The sequence below is a fragment of the Planococcus citri genome, chromosome 3 (genome assembly GCF_950023065.1).
Source record: "Planococcus citri chromosome 3, ihPlaCitr1.1, whole genome shotgun sequence".
In the NCBI taxonomy this organism is placed as follows: Eukaryota; Metazoa; Arthropoda; class Insecta; order Hemiptera; family Pseudococcidae; genus Planococcus; species Planococcus citri.
The window spans coordinates 2,352,106-2,373,486 of NC_088679.1; the positions used below are offsets into that span (position 1 = coordinate 2,352,106).

At 35.3% G+C, this 21,381-nt stretch overlaps 1 protein-coding gene across 2 annotated transcripts in view; it reads right to left on the reverse strand.

Moving 5' to 3' along the window:
* The window catches only part of LOC135839758 (uncharacterized), a 112,606-nt gene that overhangs the window by 24,166 nt on the left and 67,059 nt on the right, over positions 1 to 21,381 (reverse strand). For both annotated transcript variants that reach the window (XM_065355949.1, XM_065355947.1), the window contains exons 2-3: positions 8,603 to 8,795; positions 8,366 to 8,502 (exon numbers count right to left, since the gene is read on the reverse strand). Coding sequence is in view for 1 of the 2 variants with exons in the window: in XM_065355947.1 (XP_065212019.1) it covers positions 8,366 to 8,502; positions 8,603 to 8,777 (312 nt within the window). In the remaining variant the exon portion in view is untranslated. The remainder of the gene's footprint in view (positions 1 to 8,365; positions 8,503 to 8,602; positions 8,796 to 21,381) is intronic.

Below are 21,381 nucleotides of genomic sequence, written 5' to 3' on the forward strand. Positions count from 1 at the left end.
TGTTTGCTCAGCCAAAATAATGATCTTCTAATTGCTCGTAATCAACTTCAAGCTGGTATCAATGAATTGGAACCATGGTTTGAATGCTGGAAACTTAAGCTAAATCCTCTTAAAAGTGAAACAAAAATCTCAACACTTCACAAAATCTCACTAACTCCAGAAATCTCAATCCATTACACTGTGGTACCATGTAATACATCAACAGTTAAATATCTCGGCGTACACTTGGACCAGAAACTATCTCTCAAAAACCATATACTTAGTTTTCAAATCACATGATGCCTACATCAAACTACGTAAACTTTACCCCTTATTGAAGCGTTGTTCCAGATTGTGTACATCTTGTAGTCTACTTCTTTACAAAAGTCTAATATGTTGCTCATTCACATATGCAGCGCTAATATGGATAACAGCTTCAAAAACTAACAAACATAAACTACAAATTATACAAAACAGAGTTCTGCGAATCATTACAAACGCACCATATGGTTCCTCCTAAACAATCAGTTACATAATGAACTGCAAATAGAATCAATCGATGCCTTCCCTGAAAGACTTACTGAAAAATACCTATTCATGCTGGAGTCGCTTGATGACTTCGAATTCCTACTTAGCAAAAATCTTATGAATTGTCTTAAAACACATAAAAATCCTCAAGATCTTTTCTGATGCAATAAAATAATAATTCTTTCAAGTCGTTATATTCGTAGGTTTTTATAACATTTTTTGCCTACCCTCTTAAGTATCGCGTTATTATTGTATAAAAATTGATCACTTCATGTATAGCGTTTAGACGCTGAGCCGAATAAGTACATATTTCTTCTTCTTCTCTTGTTCTCTTCAAATAAGTCATCATCTGATTGCTTCTTGGCTCTTCCAAAGTTGTCTGTCTACTTGTCTGGCTCCCCAAAGCTTCAAAACGCAAATTGAAATTTCATAAATTTTAAGCCATGCAAGCTCCAAAAATCAATTTTCGTGATTTGGAGGCCGTGCAATCAACCAGCAGAATTTGTACTGAATTTGTCAATTTTTTCTCATCAAAATCCGAAGACACAAGGCAAAATTGTCTATTTTACACGGTTATGCTCATTTCAGCCAAAAATGGACAAAAAATCAACAGTTTACTAAATTGGCCTCAAAATATAAAATTTACTACGTACCTATCTCATTTTTACCTTCCCTCCTCCATCCATCCTCCGAATATATTTTTTTAGAATCAAAAATTTGCCTTCCACTTTGGTTTGAAACTTGCACCAACCGAGATTTAAAACTATATATACTTCAATTTCTACGTCGCACATTGCACCCACATCTGTTACTTTACTCTTTCCGAGCTCATAAAATGTCAAATTCATTAATATCGCGCTTTTGACGAAAAAAAAATTAAATTGGAAATTTTACTCGTACAAACGCAGCGTTTGCACAATCAGAGCACCAAACACGAGAGAAAAAGTGGGAAAAATCAACCGAAAGAGGTAGGTAAAAAAAAAGAGCTACAATAACGATATAGAAAAAAAATACCAACACATTATGATGTGAAACGAGAACCACGTCAGGTTCATTATTTGAAATATTATTAAAAATTGCGCAAAAAATTCTAAAATGTAGTGAAAGAATGACGCAGACGGTAAATCATAAAGAGGCGGGAAATTTCATCGAGCTAACAAACAATTTAAAAATAGTAGGTGGCGTTTTTTTTTTTCAAACTCTACAACGAGAAACTCCGCTACGAGTTATAATTTCTAGTGGTAATTTTTTTTTTTTTTTAGCTGGGTATAGCGAAAAAGTTTTTATACTTATTTTGAATTGTAGTACTGTAGGTATTTGTATAAATCTGCGAAACGCCTGTTTATGAAACCGGGTTAAAAGTACAGAGACAGACGCAAAAGGAGAGATTTTTACTCGTGTACTTCTTTACGTCAGCATTCTGTACATGTAGAAAAAGAGTATAAAATGGTATTAAAGATTAGAACATTTTATAAATTCTCGTAGCATGCTTCGTTATAAAATGATGCACAACCGTAGATAGAAAAATACATTACACCGGAGCATTGTTAACAATGCGCGTCATTTACAGACCTTTATTACTCGTTAAACGGCAAAAGCGTGTCTTTATTTTTACGAATACGAATGCTCATCGTCTTATATACGAGAGAAAGGTCTTTGCCCACATCTCGTATGAAGTATAAACTTCATATAAGCGTGTCTTATTAAGACGTGCGTCATTAGGCATTCGGAGCACGCGCTTATTTACGATTCATAATATCAACGGATCGTCGGTCGTCATCGTGGATGGATATGATTTTTCTTTTTATAGTATCCACCGACCCAACGTACTTCAAGTTTGAGTATTGTTTTTTTTAGCCAATATTTCAAAAAATATACTTAGGTAAGTAAAGCTCAAATATAGTCATTTTTCTTCTCCTGTTGATTTGAAATATATTCAAGAAATCATTCAAGGTTGAGAAATCAATTCGAACAATTTGTCGTTTTCAAACATTATTCTTTCGTTCATTCAAATTATACCCCGAGGATTAGAAATGTTCTCTTGTGAAATGAACACGATAAAATCTACGATGAATTCCCAAACCGAAGCTTGAAAAAAGATCAATGCACAGCATTCTTTATGCATAGGTAGCCTATCGTGTAGTTTATTTATTCATTAAAAATCTAAAAGATACTCCAAAAAAATCGTTAGTTTGTCGTTGGCTGCAGTCATCCCCATCTTTGTGTATTTTTTACCCTATAGATATCCTTTCCAGCAACAGGTACGAACTCATAAAATTTCTCGACAGTATTTCGTACGAGAAAGAAAAAAAAAAAAAGAAAATGAAAGAAAAGAAACACCATCGTACGAGTATTATATGTATAGTACGTTGAAAAGAATAGATTTCGTTCGGCTCGATTCTACACATTGAAAAATACTTACAGCTCTAAAAGTGAGCTTTATCACGATGAAGTTACAAAATATTGAACCTTCTTTTATCTACGACTCGAGAAAAGAGTATTTGAAATTTCGTTAGAAGAGAACAAGAAAGGAGAAAAAAAATTATCGCTATATATATTGAGAAACGGTCAGCAACATTTCTAGCACGATGCGATGTTTCTTTACTTTCTTCAGTTTTTTAATAAAGATTAACTGAGCCGTACAAAATGAAATATGGAATTTTTCTTCGATTTTCCAATCAGTAACGGATTAAAGTGAAACTATAAGTATGATAAATCCTCTTGGGGACACGTCTCAAACATGTTGACGTTGAGTTCATTTGACATAAATACTTAACGATACACCTAAGAAGTGCAACGACATAATAAATCGCGTTTATTTGATACCTGCCTATCAGAAACTGAATTTGAAATGATTTTTTTTCCTAATTCAAAAGTATTTTTTTTTTAAATTTGTGGTACTCGCAGGAGAAACATAATAGGTATATTGCTTCGTTCGTTTCCTGCAGAAAAATATTTATTTTTTATTTTAATACTTCGATTTCGATTTATTTCAGGAAATACCAGTACCTATAATAGGACATGGTTAGGCACTCGTCGATACGTCTTATTCAAGATAACAAGTCTAAACCCTCTGAAAATAAAACCGCCCCTAATGAAATTTTCACGTCACGTAGTAAAAAATTCAAAACCTCGGGTATGTTTGGTTTTTTCTTTATAAAACCCACCAGTCAGTACACATTTAAAAATATCTTCTCTAACGTCAGCTCTGATTTAGATTCTTTTACCACTTTATCTATTTAAAGCTCCATCCAATAAATTCATTATAATGGCAAAGTCTACGTAATAAGAATGGACACATCGAGATATTTGGTAATAAGCTTGCACTCTGTAGGGTTCAAGACAACTTTGATCAAGATACTGAACTTAACGACGTACGACTTACGACACGTTCAATTGGGCTTATTATCAGTGCTTTTTATTTGTACCTAGTGGTTAAAGGTGGTAAAATAAATCCATCTTACGTATTATGTGAAACGCTTCGCAGGGGAAGGATCGAGAAAGGGGTGCTCAAAGTTTTGACGAAAACGAGGATATCGTAGAGTTGGAGTGGGGTACGTGGTCAACTTGTGTGAATGGTACACTTATTTGCAAGTTTGTTAGATCATTTCCATCAAACTCCAAGGTCATTTTCAAAGTTCCGCAGAGCGGTTGAAAATTAGCAGGAAACTTACGTATACGTAAAATTTTCGTCTTGAAAATATTTCCTTCTCACATACTTATTTAGCATTAATTATGACAAAACATCACAAGATTTCATTTTTGAATCTGGGGGAATAATTTGAAATACAGTAGTAACAATTTTTTATTCACAATTTCTAATTTCAAAAAATAAAAAAAAAATAGCCAAAAACGTATTTCAAATCCACATTAAGAAATTCATCAAAAATTGTCACAAAAAATTCATTTGAAATCAACACAAAAAATTACATATTAAGTAGCAGACAAATTCTACACCAAATAAAAAATAAAAATTCAAATCGACGCTAAAAAAATGTACTCCAAACTGCCCCCGAAAAACTATTTTCAAAACCCAAATTGCCACTGAAAACTTCATACTACTAAATCCCCCCTCGAAAAAATTCATTCGAAATCATTTCAAAAATTGTAATCTAAATTAAATTTAAAAATCACCGCAGAAAAATATTTTTTAAATCTGATTTGAAAAATTCACTCTCAATCAGGATAAAGAAATTCGTGTAAAATCACGACAACAAAAATTCATTCAAACTTGAGTACCACAAAAAAAATCATTCAAAATGACCACGAAGAATCAATTTGAATTCATGACAGGAGATCCATTTGTAATTCGCCAGATCGCCACGAAAAAACTTTAAAGAAAATTCTAGAAGTTTTTATTTTTTTTCAAAGATGAAGGATGCGTTTTCTTGTCAAAATTAAGTTTGCATTTTCTCTCTAAAAATAAAGTTTGTATCCTAATCTCTTCAAAAACGAAATGAAGTTCTTACTTCTGTTCCAAAATTGAAGTTGTCATTTAATTTGCAAAGAATATGACGATCAGGTAGGTATCTACACTTTCTCTGCAAAAAACATGAAGTTCACTACCCTCAATCGTCGGTGGCAACGAGTAGGTCAGAGGCCTTGATAGGTCAGGAACACGGGTCAATGACCTTGAAAAGCCAGACACATGACTTTGGGGTGCCAGACTGACGGGTTAAAGACCTTAAGACTGAACAGGCACGCAGACAACTTTGAGAGGCTCGAAAAGAAGGTCAGTGACCTCTGGAGCCAAACAGATGGGTCAATGACATTGAGAGGTCAAACAGACAGATGACCTTGGAAAATCATACTGACCGGTCAGTGACCTTCAGTGGCTAGACAAACAAACAGACAGACATACGGTCTTCTGAAACCAGACACATACGCAGACAACCTTGAGCAAATAGATAGGTCAGTTGGGACAATGACTTTATAAGAAGCAAGACATGTAGGCACTTATAGACAACCTTGAGAGGCCATAAAGACGGGTCAATGACCTTATAAAGCCAGACAAGTGAGCAGATTACCTTGAAAACCCAGGAGATGGGTCAATGACCTAAATAGACGAGCCAGACATGTCAATGACCTTTGCAGGCAACACCGGAAGGCAGCCAATCTTGAAAAGTGAGACAGGTAAGTCAATTAATGCCCTCAGAAGGACAAAAAGAAAGACAGGCGACCTTGAGAAGTCAAACTGATGACTTAATGACCTTGAGAAGTCAGACAAATGTACCAATGATCTTTGTAGAGCAGATAGGACAACAGGCGATCTTGAGAAGCCAGACAGACTGGTCAATGATCTTAAGAGGTGAAACAGGCAGGTCAATGACCTCACTAGAACAATCAAAAAGACAGGATGATGGGTCAAACGACTTTGAGAAGTCAGACATGTGTGTCAATCACCTTTGGACGGCAGACAGGACGACATGCGATCTTGAAAAGTCAGACAGATTGGTCAATGACCTTAAGATGTGATACATGCAGGTCAGTGATCTCAGGAGAACAATCAAAAAGACAGACTGATGGGACAATGACATTGGGAAGCCAGACAGGTGTGTCAATGACTTTTGGACAGCAGACAGGACAATATGATATCTTAAGAGGTCATACAAATCGGTCAATGACCTTCAGAGGTGAGACAGCCAGGTCAATGACCTTTGCAGGCAACACCAGAAGGCAGCCAATCTTGGAAAGTGAGACAGGCAAGTCAATTAATGCCCTCAGAAAGACAAAAAGAAAGACAGGCGACCTTGAGAAGACAAACTGATGAGTCAATGACCTTGAGCAGTCAAACTGATGAGTAAATGACCTTGAGAAGTCAGACAAATGTGTCAATGATCATTGTAGGGCAGATAGGACAACAGGCGATCTTGAGAAGCCAGACAGACCGGTCAATGATCTTAAGAGGTGAGACAGGCAGGTCAATGACCTCACAAGAACAATCAAAAAGACAGGATGATGAGACAATTACCTTGAGAAGTCAGACATGTGTTTCAATCACCTTTGGATGGCAGACAGGACGACATGCGATCCTGAAAAGTCAGACAGATTGGTCAATGACCTTAAGAGGTGATACATGCAGGTCAATGACCTCAGGAGAACAATCAAAAAGACAGACTGATGGGACAATGACCTTGGGAAGCCAGACAGATGTGTCAATGACGTTTGGACAGCAGACAGGACAATATGATATCTTAAGAAGTCAGACAAATCAGTCAATGACCTTGCGAGGTGAGACAGACAGGCCAATGACCTCAGGAGAACATTCAAAAAGACAGACTGAGCAGACAGACTGATGGGTCAATCACCTTGGGAAGCCAGGCATGTGTGTCAATGACTTTTGGACAGCAGACAGGACAATATGATATCTTAATAAGTCAGACAAATCAGTCAATGATATTGAGAGGTGAGATAGATAGGTCAATGACCTCAGAAGAACAATCAAAAAGACAGACTGAGCAGACAGAATGATGGGTCAATGACCTTGGGACGCCAGACAGGTGTGTCAATGACTTTTGGACAGCAGACAGAACGATATGATATATTAAGAAGTCAGACAAATCGGTCAATGTCCTTGAGAGGTGAGACAGACAGGTCAATGACCTCAAGAGAACAATCAAACAGACAGACTGAGCAGACAGACAGGTGGGTCAGTGACCTTGAGAAGCCAGACAGCCATGGCAATGACTTTTGTAGGGCAGATAGGAAGATCAGCGACTTTAATAAATCAGACAGACCGGTCAATGACCTTAAGAAGCGAGACAGGCAGACTAACTGACGACTTCGGGAAGCCAGACAGACAGGTCAACGACCTGAAGAGGATAAACATATAAACAATTTTAAGAGGCTGAACACTTGAACAGGTTGTTCTGGAGTGAGAGGGAAAAAGAAGACGTGCTTTAACTTTGAACTGACAATGAGCATTATAAATTCAGATGTACTCGTATGGACGTTGAACATCATTTTGACTCTATTCAGACCTTTTTTTTTTCTAAAACTGGAGAATCCTGAAATCCGCTGAAGGTTCCAAAACTACTCGAAATCATGACCAATCAACTAGAGACGTCTAAAATAGAATGAAAATAAAAAATGTTCACTCTTACATTATCAAGTACATATATATTTGATTAAATTTTAATTCTTCCATTTAAAAAAATGATCCCAATCATATGAAATTTAATTTGCAAAAAACCATTCGAATACAATTCGGAATTGAAGAAATAATATTTCAAAATCGTATTTCATTAGAAATCAAGGGTGGTATAACAAAAGAAAATGCACGGTGGTATTTTTACACCTTTGTCCAACATTTTAAAAATCTTTGCATGGGCCTGATTTATCGAAATTCATAACGAATTGCATTGCATCACAGCCATATTTAAACTATCTCAACACTATAATTAGATGTTAAAAAGTCATACCCATGTAGACCTAATTTATTAAACATTTAATTTCCGACTCCCATTACAATTTCGTGTTTACCGTATACGTAGGTCTATTTCATTTACAATAAATTAATATCGAAATTCATGCGAAAAACGTTGGGTATATTCGTATAAGTGTTAGCTGTTCGAAACAATATTTTAATGGAATGCGAGTGGTGCGTTTAAATTTTCCATTGGCAATTAATAAATAATTTTAATATACGACCGATGGTACTCGACAATAGACACATAAATTTACAATCTCGTTGGCTGGCGTAATTATTTACGGCAAACTAGCACGATATACAGTACATGAAATCGTCCACACAATTGCGAGTGTTTTCGTAAAATGGGATTATTAGCTCGCTCGCTGCACAGATTTAATTGCGATTTGCATTTTTTTTTTTTCAGCAAACTGGGATGTAAAAATTTACCTGTATAATATCGCCAAAGTCGTGTCCGTTGGCTGTAAATGTGAGATGACACAGAAATGGCAGTTTGCTTTCGATTGGTTTTTGCAGCACCATGTAATAAGTATTTTTCACGTCACCGTAATAAGTTCTATTACAAACTGAAAATTTATAATAAAACAATACACAATTTGAAATTGAATTTCGCTGAGAAAATCAGATTACCATAATAATTAATATAGGTACGAGTAAAATACCCACCAGTACAAAATCTAGGTTCATCCGAACTATCACCGCAATCGTCGTTTCCGTCGCAATATTTATCAGGAGAAATGCAATTACTGTTACGGCATACGAATTGAGATATACGACAGGTGTACATTGTGATAGGTGTGAAAAATAGCATCGAGAAAAATATTCCAAACAAATATTTCATTCCTCGTTAATATTCCGCCTGAAACAGAGTAAAATGAAAGAAAACTTTATTTAAATTGACAGTTGCGCACGTTGCGGTGGTTGAGCGGGGGTGGGGGGGGGGTAGCTTGGCCGATATTTTTCTTCTCTTCGTTTCGCATTTCATCGCCCACCCGAAATGAAGAAATATGAAAAGAAAAAAAACTCGACCCGAAACCTGGAAATATATAAATTGGAAAATATGCGAATTTTAAAAGCTTAGAGAAGGCGAATTTCGCTATACGTAATCGAAAAAACTTGTTGCTTTGATAGTCGTTCATTTATATTTCATGTTATTGGTTCGGCGGCCGCAGGGTTGAGGGTGGTGAAACGCGCTCGACGAATGGGAACAGGTGAGCAGAGGGTGAGGTGCGGTTGCACAGATGCCGCATAAGTTTGTTTAATGTGCTCGCACGCCAGATAATAACACTTTAATGAAAATATTTAAAGCACAGGTGCGTGACATTATTGTTATCTTTTTTTGTGTATATGTTTGTTTGCCTTTTATATATACGAGGCCACTGAAAACTCTAAAGAAAATCAATTTTTATCGCGTGTAGTTTCTTGCTTTTATATGTGGATTGGATGTAGATTGTAGATGTATTTGTACTTGCACATTTATGTACTTCCACCTACCATATTATGCCATCTGTACAGCGAGTATTTGTAAAAATTTCCCTAAAACATGTCTCAATTTTTTTTTCAAAATTTGGGAACGAAAAGAAGATGGGAATATTTATTTTGACTCGTCAGAATACCTATACGTGTGTTAATAAATTTAAAAACCCACGTTCTCGATGGTACATCTACTTCATTCAGAAATATTTCCATAAAAGTTTCTTTTGGAATTTTTTTTTATCCGATATATTTTTAGTTTCCAATACTTTGAACCATAAAATTAATCCTTTTTAATCAAAGAAAGTTTTTAACCGATCCCATATGAGGGTGTAGATGTACTGGAGGGCAATGACCTTAGATTTTGAATAAAAAAATCACCTCAACAACATAAAGTAGAGTTTGCAACAAAATCGTTCCAGTCCCATCGAACCAAAGTTCACGAAAAACGATTTGCATAATAATTACTGATCTCAAAGTACCTACTCCTTCTGACTGACGCAGAACTCGGCCGCTGAAAATTCATTTTTTTGGGCATCATGGAAATTTAATTAAAAAATTTTTTGCGTTGCAGTCTTTGAAAACTCGACTTAGTTCAGAAGTACATGAAATTATGGTCACGAACTATTCCTCCTGGCGCAGAACTCGATCAATCAAAATTCCCTTGTTGGGGCATCTCGATAATTTAAATTGAAATTTTTTGGAATTTGAGTCTTTGATTATTTATCTAGGTTCATGTGAGCTTGAAATGATGATCGTCACTCCTCCTGGCGCAGAAATCCACTTGTCAAAATTCACTTGTTAAAACATCTTGAAAATCTAATTTCAACTTTTTTTTGCAATTGAATCGTTGACCACTTATCCGGGTTCAAAAGAACTTTCAATCATTATTCCGAACCACTCCTCCTGGGGCAAAACTTGACCTGTCAAAATTCACTTATTTGAGCATTTTGAGAATTTAAATGGACATTTTTTGGCATTGAAGTCCTGGACAACTTATCGAGGTTCATGTGATCTTAAAATGATGGATTGCAAAGTGTTTCTCCTGGCGCAGAACTCCACTTGTCAAAATTCACTTGTTTGGGCATCCTGAAAATTTAATTTAAACATTTTTAGGCAATTGAATCGTTAACCATTTATCCAGGTTTATAGAAACTTTCAATCACGGTCTCAAACTACTCCTCCTGGCGCAGAACTCGACAGGTCAAAAATTCGAAATTCACCGATTTGGACATCTTGATATGTAATTTTATTTCAACTTTTTTTGGTATTGCAGTTCTTGGCAACTTATCTTGGTTCAAGTGTATTGGAAATTAAAGCCGTGAACTATTCCTCCTGGCGCAGAACTCAATAAATCAAAATTCACTTGTATGGGTATCTTGGTAATTTAAATTGAAATTTTTTGGCATTGGAGTCTTTGACTACTGATCTAGGTTCATGTGATCTTGAAATGATGATCGAGAAGTGTTCCTCCTGGCGCAGAACTCAACTAGTCAAAATTCACTTGTTTGGCCATCCTGAAAATATTATTACAATTCTTTTTGGTATTGGCGTCTGATTACCAATCCCAAGTTCAGATATACTTGAAACTGAAATAGTCGTCGTGAACTATCCCTCCTGGCGCAGAACTCGACTTATTAAAATTCATTTTGTTTAGGCATCCTGAAATTTTAATCACTTAAGTGCAACATTTTTTTTGGCATTACTTTCTTTGACCATTCATCCAAGTTTGAGTGAACTTGAAATAATAACCATGAACTATTCCTCCTGGCGCAGAACTCAACTCGTGAAAGTTCACGAGTTTGGACGTCATGAAAATTTATTTTAAGTTTTTCTGGAATTTGAGTTGTTGACCACTTATCCAGGATCGAGAAAGTTTTAAATGATGGTTGCAAACTACTCCTCCTGGCGCAGAACTCGATCAATCAAAAGTCACCTGTTTGGGCCGGGGTCTTAAAAATTTAATTCAAACTTTTTTTGGTTTTAGAGTCTTCAACCACTTATCTTGGTTCGAGTGAACTTGAAATGATGATCGTGAAGTGTTCCTCCTGGCGCAGAACTCCACTCGTCAAAATTCAGTTGTTTGTCATATGAATTTCAATTTTTTTTGCATTGAAGTCTTTGACTGCTTATCTGGTTCAAGTGAACTTGAAGTGATGAGTGCCAACAATTTCTGCTGTCGCAGAACTCGATCAATCAAAATTCATCCGTTTGGGTCTGTACATCTTGAAAATTGAATTTCAATATCTAATTTTTGGAGTGAGAGTCTTTGATAGAGAAATAGGAAAAACCTCCCCTGATCTCTCAAACATTGTTGATCTATGTACTTTATTTCATCGCAATATTCTGTATCCGTCCATCTATCGAGTAGATATATCTACATTACTCTCGTTTTATTTTGAAAATTACGAATAATTTGTGCAAAAATAAAAATCAAAGAGCTCAGGCTCACTCGTGCATAAGAAAATATTTACATAAGGTATACGTACGTAATAATGTACGCGAATACATATCTCGTAATGCATACACATTTACGAATCGGTATAGTGTACTCGTACATACGTTTATTACGTAAAATTATCATGGGCCAAAATCACGGAAGCGAATTACCAAGCGAGCTTACGTTTAAACGGGTATCATACCTACGAAAGGGAAGAGATTCGTTGAAATTTTGTGTATTCAGAACGTAGTTTGCATTTTGATTCGAATAATAAAAGGTGTACAGTGAACACGAAAGGGCGCGATGAGCAGGGAGGATATTAAACGTGCTTTGGAATTATTTGAAATTTCAAAACTCGCACATAAGTACAAATTTTTCGCTTGTTTTACACACGTTGCTGCGACGCGACGACAACAACGTGCCTAGAATACGTTCGACTTTCATTCGTATCATAGCCAAGTATCTTGTACGACTCATTTGAAAAAATAAATAAAACCAACTGTAGGACTGTTAGGTGCGACTAGGAGTGAATTCGAATATAGGTACTTGGATGAGATACAAAGGTACCTCACCTATGCACATATATATATAAAAAAATGTTTTTCAATTAGAGCTGGACATCGATAGGCCCTATATCGATGTTTATGTCGAATTCTGTCTCAGGCACGAATGTATTCGGACGATTTTTAATAAAAGAACGAGATGTGGAAATTGAATGGACATTGGACGTGTCAGAGAAATGTTCTAGTGCGAGTCGCAACACGTGTCGAAATCGGCACAAACAAAATGGAATTTTGTTAATTACAAACACCTATTCTTTATAAAAGGGATCCTTTTCAATATAGGTATCGGCTTAGAATGAAACAGAATGTTTTTCGTTGCATGATACTAGCAGGGTTCCCTTCATTCAGAAGGGTCCAACTTCAAGTAATAGTATTCGTAAGTACATATCAAGGTGAAATGAAAATGGTTCGAAAGTAGGTAATTAAAATTTTCCTCGGCTTTATGAGGCATATTTGAGGTTTGTCAAGATTTCATCTCTCATACCCATTAATTTCCAAATTATTATTAAAATGAGTGATTCTGGATTAGTTGACATTATTAAATTTTTAGTTTTTTTTTTCGTGTTTTTGTGGGGTATCTGCAATGAGTTTTTTGATGGATTTTTTTTCATTTTCAAAATCACATGAAACGTAATTTTTTGCCATCATTTTCATACTAAAATGTTCAACGAAAAGGAAAAATTACCGCAAACTGAATCCACTTATGTATAATTTAAGCGTATGTATCGAGTTTATTTTCACACATTTTTATACATCTGGTACCTATATGTGGTGAAAAGAGAACCGAACACGTATTCGGATAAAATGGTTTTTCTCAAACACATCATCTATCTATTTGGTAAAATAATACACCGAATAGACCCACATCGGTATTACGAGTTAGATAGAATAGGTACCGAAGTGGGGGGGATGGACGAATCCATACATTACATCGTGTTGGCCATTATCCCACGCATTGGAAAATAACTCATCTCGGTATGAAGCCACTGGAACACAGTACGAGGTTGTCGCAAAATATATATAAGTATAAAAATAACATACGCAGGTATTAAAAAAAGAAAAGAGAAGCTTTTAAGGAGCGAAATGACCACGGAAAAGCGGTAAAATTGATAAAATACGTATTCTCGGTGGGCGCGGTGGCGGTGGAGTTTCTACTATAGTAAATTCTCATTTACCAACAACGTTGTTTCTAAAGAGGCAGAGGCCTAAAACTGTGCACCTTTGTGCCGCTTAAGGCGAAATGTATACGAAGAAGAAAACATTAAGAAACTAAATAGTTTTAATTACAAAGATAATTCAAGCGGCCTGGCAAGATGTGTAAATTTTTCAACTTTTAGTATTGCTTGTATTCTTATTACGTAGGTAGGTATACAACCACTTTCGTGTAGCTAAGTTTTCGTTTTAGGGGTTTCAAGGAGGGGCTGTGAGGCTGTTCTACGAAAAGATAATTTTATTTATACGAATTTAAGATGACTACGAAACGAGGATGGTCTTTGATAAGAGTACAAGATATAGCTCTTCCTCGTGGCTTATTTCATACGGATTACTTATGCTATCAGGTCTAGACGTTTCACAAAATAAATATTTTTCGTTTATATTACAATTATTATGTTTGTATTAACGTTTTTATAAACTTGGCTACGTCGTATAACTGCTTGTACAATATTCACATTTGACTTATTTCAACTAGCTCATTCTTATCACTTGTCGTTTTACGAGTTCAATTTGCAAAATTATTTTCAAATTGAACACGTTCGCAAGGCGTACGTCCTGTTTTAGTCGTATTCAGTATGAGATTTTTTGCTCGGTGAAATACCATTGGCATCGCGGGCGTCCTGTCGCGACGAGCCGCATACATTATCACTTTGATTTTACCATGAAAAAGGACTCGTGCTGGTTTACAAAGGATCTCGTAAACGATTCACCGCCTTTGTAGTGCCTACATCTACTTCACGCCGAGTTGGATCGGATTCAATTTTCTGTATCAGTGATAGTTTTGTCGTATAAGTGCACATCTTATGTGTACATACTAATATTTATACTTTTGCTAAAATACAACACATAAATTCGTTCGTTTCTCTCTCAGAAACTCACCACACTGCTAGTAAAATTCGAAGAAAATCTTCGAATGTATTTTGTGTACCTACCTATTAAATCACTCGAGTGTATATTATTTCTTAATGTTAACGTTCGGGCGCTTACTTGTGCGTATTTTTGATTTTCTATTTATGTACTGAATTGTTTACTTGAATAATTTTTTTTTCTCGGAAATCCCGAACATCATGACGCGACATTGGGCTTCAAATACTTCAAAATTGTTCTAAAAAAAATTGATAGAAATTTTTAAGCACTTTGATTGGTTGTGCGACACTTTTTTCAAAAATCCCGAAAATCATGAACTAATTTTACGCTCAAAATTCTTCTACATAAACTGCTTAAAAGAACAATTGAAAGAAATTTTTGAGTTTTCCCAAGATAAGTGGTTGAAGACTCCAAAACCCAAAAAAAGTTTGAATTTAATTTTTAAGACGTGAATTTCTATTGATCGAGTTCTGCGCCAGGAGGAGTAGTTTGCAACCATCATTTAAAACTTTCTCGATCCTGGATAAGTGGTCAACAACTCAAATTCCAGAAAAACTGAAAATAAATTTTCATGATGCCCAGACCGGTGAATTTTTACGAGTTGAGTTCTGCGCCAGGAGGAATAGTTCATGGTCGATATTTTAAGTTCCCTCAAACTTGGATAAATGGTCAAAGAAACTAGTGCCAAAAAAAAAATGTTGTGCATAAGTAGTTAAAATTTCAGGATGCCCAAACAAATTAGTTCTAATAAGTCGAGTTCTGCGCCAGGAGGGATGGTTCACCTCAACTATTTCACTTTCAAGTACCCATATCTGAACTTGGATGAGTAGTCAGACGCTAATACCAAAAAAAATTGCAATAATATTTTTAGGATGCCCAAACAAGCGAATTTTGACAAGTGAAGTTCTGCGCCAGGAGGAACACTCTGCGATCATCATTTCAAGATCACATGAACCTAGATCAGTAGTCAAAGACTACAATGCCAAAAAATTTCAATTTAAATTACCAAGATGCCAAAACAAGTGAATTTTGATTTATCGAGTTCTGCGCCAGGAGGAATGGTTTACGGCTTCAATTTCCTATATACTTGAATCAAGATAAGTTGTCAAGAACTGCAATACCAAAAAAAGTTGAAATAAAATTATCAAGATGCCCAAATTGTTGAATTTCGAATTTTCAACCTGTCGAGTTCTGTGCCAGGAGGAGTAGTTTAAGACTGTGATTGAAAGTTCTTTTAAACCTGGACAAGTGGTTAACGACTTAATTACCTGATAATATTTAAATTATGTTTTCAGGATGCCCAAACAAGTGAATTTTGACAAGTGGAGTTCTACGCCAGGAGAAACACGTGTTCGCGATCATCATTTCAAGATCACACATGAACCTCGATATAAGTAGTTCAAGACTCTAATGCCAAACAAAGTTGGAATTGAATTTCCAAGATGCCCAAATGAGTTGATTTTGACAGGTCGAGTTCTGCGCCAGGAGGAATAGTTTGGGACCGTGATTCAAAGTTCTTTTGAACTCGGATAAGAGGCGAACGACTCAATTACCAAAAAAAAAGTTGAAATTAAATTTTCAAGATGTTTCAGCATGAATTTTCACGAGCTGAGTTCTGCGCCAGGAGGAATAGTTCACGCCCATTATTTCAAGTTCGCTCGAACCTAGATAAGTAGTCAAAGATGCCAATGCCAAAAATTTCAATTCAAATTATCAAGATGCCTGCCCCACCAAGTGAACTTTGATTGATCGAGTTCTGCGCCAGGAGGAATAGTTTGTAACCATAATTTCAAGTACACATGAATTAAGACGAGTTTTCAAAGACTACAATGCCTAAAAAATTGAAAGTAAATGTTCACGATGCTCAAATAAGTGAATTCTGACCGGTCGAGTTCTGCGCCAGGAGCAGTAATTTAGGATCATCATCTAAAGTTTTCTTGAGCCTGCGGATAAGTGATCAACGGCTCAATTGCCAAGAAATGTTGAAATTAAATTTTCAAGATACCCAAACAAGTGAATTTTGATTCACCGAGTTCTGCACCAGGAGGAATAGTTTCTGATGATCATCTCAACTCACTAGAGCAAGAATGAGTTTTTCAAGACTCAAATGTCAAAAAAAATTGAAATTGAATTTTTTAGAAATAAGTTACCTGCATTTTTGAAAAATCAGGCACTTTTTTTAAAGCAAAATTTGAGTTTTTCTAGCAGAATTTCACATCTTTAAGAAACATAAATTGACATTTTCGTGCAAAAATTGGCATTATTTGGCGATAATCGAGACGTAAGCGTTTTAAAATAAAAATTGGAAATTTTTTCGAAATACTTGGCATAAATTTTGACATCTTTTTAACATAAAAATCCAATATTTCTAGAAAAGAAATTTGACATTTTTTGAGCAAAAGTTGAAAATTTTGAGTACTTAGGTACATAAATGAGCAAAAATAAAATTCTTTTAAAAATGAACATTGAAAAAAACTTGAATATTTCAAGCAAAAAGATAACATCATCAATGTAGGAACTTACCAAAGTATCATTTCATTAATACCTATTGTGAAAACGCAATTTCTGGCAAGAATTGATATTTTCAGCAAAAAAGTAACTTTTTTTGAAAAAAGTCATTTTAAAAGCAAAAAAATAACCATAGGTACTTATTTTTAGGCAGAAATTGACATTTTGAAGCAAAAATTTGCACTTGGCAAAAAAATTACATTTTTTATGAGTTGATTGTAAAATTGTATGTTTCAAAAATCTCTAAACAGAAATAAATATTTTTTCAGTTCAGTTCAGTTCAATGATCATCTTCGTGTTTCCTCTACAATAATTAGGAATAGAAAAATTTTAAAAGTTTCGTAGTTATGTACTAGTTAGTTATTTTCGAAAATACGAGTATCTAGTTACATTTGCTCTGCGTCATGTTCGGATTTTTCGTCGGTGTCTTTCTTGAGTTGACAAAGTATGCTCGTGTGAATAGAACACTAATGAATTCCATAAATATTTTCTCAAACCATTCGTGACTTCAGATCGGTTTCGAAAAATTTTCAACGAATAATAATCAACGGACTTGATATCACGATTCTAGAAACATTTGGTTGGGTATAGGTACCCAAACATCTATTCAATAAAAGAAAAAACAAGACGAAAAGTTGAAACTTTTTTCAAAATACTCTCCTATTTTATTCCTCTGTTGACCTCGTGTCAAAAAGTCATGCCAAAAACTCTCTCTACAACGCTGATTTAATTAAATGATCGAAAAAGTCGACGCGAGCTCCTAAACGAAAGTTGCAAAAATCTTGGGTAAAAAATTAAAATATGTGGTCTCTCGAAAAAAAAAAAAGAGGAAGCACTTGGAAAATGACGAATTTCGCATTACAAACACTCGAGGGAGAAAAGTTGAGTGAACAAGTACTCGACAAAACGTGCCTTACCGGTTAAGCAACAAGGTAGATAGGATAGGGATAAAAAAGTAAATACTTTTCGATGAAATCTCTTTTATACAAAGGCCTACTCGAGATTTTCAGACAACGCAGCGAATAGGTATACTTGCCTCCTACTCGAATACGAATAATCATTTTTCACGACCAAGAAATATACCTACCTAGCTGAAATTAATCACGCGTATTTTATTTGCTTTCGTATAGGTAGGTACATTACACACGTCTACCTACGTCGTCGTCGTCGGCAGTAGAAAAATAAAAATAAGATGGGAAGAAATGTTTCGCGTGAAAATAAGAGAAAAAAAATTCATTTCGATGTAGATTTCCAACGAGTAGGTGGGCTGTGGCTGTGTCAAAAGTCGAACTCGTAGGTATATCTCTATTCTCTATCAGTTTAAGGTATTTGTGACCGAGTTGCAAGAGAAAAGAATTGAATTTAACCGCGCTTGGTACTGATGTTCACATTTTAATTGGTAACTATGGTAACGACTTGCGACATTCTAAGACAAAAACTTTTTAAAAACTATGTTCAAAATTTCATCCTTCGTCTCTCTCGGCGTCATTTATTTTTTAACGCTGTTTGAATTATACAAATTTCCAACCATTTCAGTCCGCCGAAATGTTTACTTGGCGCGAATCGTCTAATATGCTGGAAAATTATCGATAAATTTTTTGTCAAGTTCGCAATCAACCGAGCTTTGAGGGAATTCGATGCATAGTATGTATGTACGATATATATACAGAGACAATAATTCGTCGAGTTGATAAAATTGATAGCACCTATACCTACACCTATCGCAGTTTATGAGCGAAAGTGTATCCTACATACGAGTAGATAGATACTCGTATAATGTGCACGAGGTTGACGATTATTATAAACAATACACTACCCTCCTCCTTCGTCCCTCTACCGACCACCGTATCCATATCGTAGGCAGTTACTCTTGCCGCATCTACAAACGAGTAAACCGCATAAGGTAACAATTATTTACCTTACTTTATTGGCGCTTTGACAGCGTGAAATGTTGCGTAAATTAATGGCACCCTTCGGTATCGTATTTTATCGTAATCATTTTTTTCCTAATCCCAACGAATTGCGAATGAAACGAGTTGGCTTTGGCGGCGCTTCGGACAGACGTTTTTTTTATGCCTAAATGGATGTGACTATAATATGGCGCTATGGCGATGAAAAATTCATCAGTTGAATGGTATCTACTACGTGAGTGTATGTCTCGGTACGAGAGAGGAAAAAAAGGGATGAAGGATCGAATGTGTGGCGTGAACTTTTGGTCACTTCCCTTTCTGTGCTGTAATTTTATTCCCTTAGGTGAAAAATTACGAATAGGTATATGACAGTCGACAATGTGTCTAGAATGAAACACTTTTTTACACTTTCCCTATAGCGAATAAGGGAAGAAGTGGTTAAAAGAAATCGAGGTTTTTTGATAATGACCATTCCATATAGATTTATCTTTTTTTGAGTCAGAAGTGTCTGTTGAATAATCAAAAATAATGACTCAAACGAACTCTTTTTTTGATATAACCCCCTCCCCCACCCCACCCCTCCCCCACCCCACCCCTCCCCACCCCACCCCGTCCAAATAGCGGATAATTTTCGCATCAAACAAAACGGAGTCGAAAAAGCACGCAAAAATACACCAATAAGTTGAAAATTTCAATCACTGAATTTCATTTCTTAATTTTCAATAAATTTGAGAAAGTTTCAAAATTGCTCGGGTTTTTATTGAAAACTTGAAATTTGGTCAAATTGAGATAAAAGGCTGAAATCTGGTTCAAATTTTATTTTTTCCTTTCAAATCGATTGATGGTGGTTTTGAACCCTTCTAGAGCCTCCAGCATATTTTTGTGTTTTCTTGTGATGAAAATAATTATGCTAAATTTCATTTTGGTCCTTTTTGTTTACAAGTGAAGCATACATTTCCAAAACGCACTAAGTCCAAAAAAATATTGATATGAAATTCATGGTACTTAGTACAATTTGGAAACGTAGAAATGGTCCAAATTGGGTGATTTTTTGATATGTTGTAGCCAAGACCCTTGAGCACAACATATCAAAAAATCAGCCATTTTGGACCGCAACTTTATGCTAGATGGCCTTGCAACCTCAGAATCTTTGAAAATGGACTTAGTGCGTTTTGGAAACGTATGCTTCAAGTATTTTACACCAGATAAAAATAAGTAAAATTTACGTCGCGTTTAGATTGCGTAATTACTCGTAATTACGCCTCTGTTTACGTTTGTTATCATATATACGCGGCTATCGTTTATCTAGAGGTTTTTGATATTTTTCTCTTCGTTTTGTAAGCTTTAAAATGTCAGTTAGCTTTGAATCATCATTCGTTTTCGTTCCTCATTTTTATTACGCGATATTAAAATTGAATAAATGTCAGAAAATGAAATCGGCGTTTATTTAATTATCATTATGGTGACCCTAGGACGTGATAGAAATTCAGCAATATCTCAAGTGAGATAATCCTTTCGTTTTGAGTACTTCGGTAATATCCACATCTTGGGTAGGCTTTTTCAGTTCGTTTCGAATTCGTAATTCGTTGCTTCGGTAATATCTATGTTGGATAATCATTAGTTCGTTTCGCATTCATTTACCTCGCAATCGTAATCGTTTCATCGTTCGTTTCGTTCGTTGGAATTCGAAAATCGCACCAGTTCGTAATATCCACAATCCGTGGGTACTCCAGAAATCGTAAATCGCATCTGTTCGTTAATATCCACGTACTGTGGGTAATCCAGACATCATATTCGTTCGTTAATATCCACATACCGTGGGTAATCCAGATATCATATCCGTTCGTTAATATCCACGTACTGTGGGTACTCTTCAGTAACGTTATTCTCCAGTACCATGGCGAATAAATGCACCATCAAGCAGCTTTGTAAGCTGCAAAACCTCGTAATGATCAGCTTTGAATCATCATTTGTTTTCGTTCCTCATTTTTATTACGCGATATTAAAATTGAATAAATGTCAGAAAATGAAATCGGCGTTTACTTAATTATCACTTTTCATAATTTTTTCAAAACTGGATAATTTAAAAATGTGCTGAAAAAGACTCCAAAAATTGATTTCAATTTTAAAAAATTCGTTAAAAACATCGAAAAATGAATCTCAACATTTAAAATGTTGGTAATTGGTGCATTTTTGAACGCCATTTATAAAAAACCAAATTTTGAGAAAATTGAAACTGATTCATAAAATTGTTTTTTTGTAATGGCAAATTTTGCGTTCAAAAAAGGCCAATTTTCGCATTAGTAAATTTTGTTTTAGAAATGTCAGTTTTCTCTTTTCAAAACGTTTCAGTTTTTCCTTGAAAAAATGACTATTTTCAGAGTAAATGACCATTCTTTGCTCAAAATGTCAATTTTGATCGGAAAAATTGACTTTTTGCTTTTAAAAAAAGGTATATTTTTGATCAAA